The sequence below is a fragment of the Triticum aestivum genome, chromosome 7D (genome assembly GCF_018294505.1).
Source record: "Triticum aestivum cultivar Chinese Spring chromosome 7D, IWGSC CS RefSeq v2.1, whole genome shotgun sequence".
NCBI lineage: Eukaryota > Viridiplantae > Streptophyta > Magnoliopsida > Poales > Poaceae > Triticum > Triticum aestivum.
The window spans coordinates 642,554,041-642,556,314 of record NC_057814.1 but is presented as its reverse complement, the minus strand read 5'-3'; the positions used below and the strand labels follow the sequence as shown (position 1 = coordinate 642,556,314).

The window sequence follows — 2,274 nt, the reverse complement described above, 5'->3', positions numbered from 1 at the left end:
CTCGATTCTAATGCTTTTCCCCCTTCAATCTGCACGTCACACATGCAGAAGGAATTCTTAGGAAATTACCAGACAACTGAGAACATGGTCAAAATAAAGAACAGAAGAAAAAGTATTTTTCAAGAGCTCCAAAACGCCTGATTTTTTTTTTGATTTTTTCCTGAAGAAATGGAGCCAAAGGCCAAAACATGGGCTGCATAAAAATATAAGTGTCTAGCATTGCAATTTTGATCTTTAGTATTGACAAAATCAATTTGAATAACCATACACTTTGTGCTTGCCGATTTAGTGATTTCAGAGGTATCTTCAGAAAACACGTTTGAGTTGCTCTGGACATTTTGCTCTAAGGAGACACACCCATCACCATAAGATTGCTCATAAAGTACTACTTCTTGAGGATAGGAGGAAGAAAAAATATACTCGATGTTCACCAGATTCTAAAGCACTCTGTGAGTCACAACAACGAGTTAACAAAGAAAAGATATATTAGCGATAATCTGTCAATTTGGCAGTTTTATAAACAAGCAGGATCAAGCATCAGCATTGTATCTGTAGCAACTCAAATATGTGATGGACAATATCAACATAACGAAATACATTGTAAGGACTAGGTAAGAACAATGCAAAAACAGACGTATATTAATGTGATTTCGCTTATTTTGGTTGCAACACAAGAAATTAGACAACATTTATTAATGATGAGATCACATATGATATGATGTCTCGTTATCTCGAAGGTCTGATGCGCAACAGTGATTCCACATATGGCACCATATAATGGGCAACAAAGAGCGCACCAATGTTGATTTTTCTGCCGTTCCGGAGATCATACAACATGTCACGTGGCATGTTGATTATTTCTTCAAGGGATCCATCACGGAGATCACACCGGAGAAGGATGCACGCATCAACGGAGATGAATATCTTGTCCCGGTCAGTCGACGCGCAAGCAAAGGCAAGAAGCATTCTTGGTATCGGCAGGCAGACTCGGCGGCATAGTGACCAAGCCAGATTTGACCCATCTTCCGCCAACCAAATGGAATTGTCCCACGGTGAGGTGGAGTGGATATAGCATAACTTACCACCTAGCGCAGATAGGGAATCGTTCCTGCCTAGATATTCGCTGCACGGAGGGTTAGGGTGCACCGTAAATGTTTCATCAAGTAAACTAAATCGAAGGATGACGTTCGAGATAACCTTTGCAGGTAGCACCATGGACTTGAGAGCACTCCAAAAGAAGACCCCCGGGAGACAAATCGGGGTCCTGGCCTTGATAGGGTATGGCGGATCCACGGTGGCCTTCCATACCCAAGCTTCTTCCTTGCCCACATCACCACCGAATGTCAAGATCTCATGTCCGCAGCTGTATTCTCTACTAGTGGTGGTGCCACCTTCTTCCCCATCATCCATTTGCGCAGTAGTAGTATCTCTGTAGGAGCGGATGAAGTGCCTGGCCACCTTGTAGGTACCACTCCAGGGATCAAAGCCAAAGGCCACCCTGTGTTCACGGAGAAGGCTGGGGCTTCCAGGTGGCAACTCAACAAATTCTCCAGTGGCCGGGTTGCAGATGAAAATTGTCCCCGTGAAGGCAGGGATCAAGATCAGGCCGTCGCAGTGGAGAGGAATGCTGAACGCCGGGATCCCATAGGGCTGAAACTCCTTTCGGACCATCAGCTCGGCGCACTTGCTTTCGCCTGGCTGGAAGCTGAAGATGTTGAGGAATCGAGAGGCCTGGTACTTGCGCGGCACCACGACCATGGTCGACCTTGAGAGCTCCAGATGCCTGCGGACGAAAGGAGTGCTGGTTAATGTGGCGCGCCATGACTTGCACACGGCTTGGAAGCGTAGGAGGGACTTGACGGGAAGAAGTACCAGTATCTCGAAGAAGATTATTTCATCGGGGATGAAGCTGCTACTGCTACTGCCGGAGGGTAAAGGCAGTGCTGATTCCGGCGACTTCCAGCCTCTCCGGCAGGGTCATTTAGGAATCGGCGGCTTCATCATATCGTTATTTTTTCCGATCAACATGAATCGGCTGTGCCCTGCGCCTTCGTTCGTACGTAGGCAGGCATATATGTAGTGGTCAGATGGGAGCGCCTAATAGTACGACTTAGACTCGGAATTTGTATCAGAAACAAAGCACGACTCCCAACAAGACAAAGCACAAACGAGTCGATATCGTAATGAATAAGCACCACGAAAAAGAAAACCTTTTCCTAATAAATAAATGATTCAAATTCAGTTTTGCTAATTCTCATCTAGACGAGAAATTAT

At 45.6% G+C, this 2,274-nt stretch overlaps 1 protein-coding gene across 1 annotated transcript; it reads right to left on the bottom strand.

Annotated features, from left to right (window-relative positions):
• Positions 1-410: 410 nt before the first annotated feature.
• On the bottom strand, positions 411-2,030 carry LOC123170317 (uncharacterized). Its single transcript, XM_044588167.1, has 2 exons — positions 1,873-2,030; positions 411-1,783 (listed from the first exon to the last, which is right to left on the bottom strand). Exon 2 carries the CDS (start codon positions 1,756-1,758, stop codon positions 727-729), a length of 1,032 nt encoding a protein of 343 aa, XP_044444102.1. The 5' UTR covers positions 1,759-1,783; positions 1,873-2,030; the 3' UTR covers positions 411-726.
• Positions 2,031-2,274: the final 244 nt, after the last annotated feature.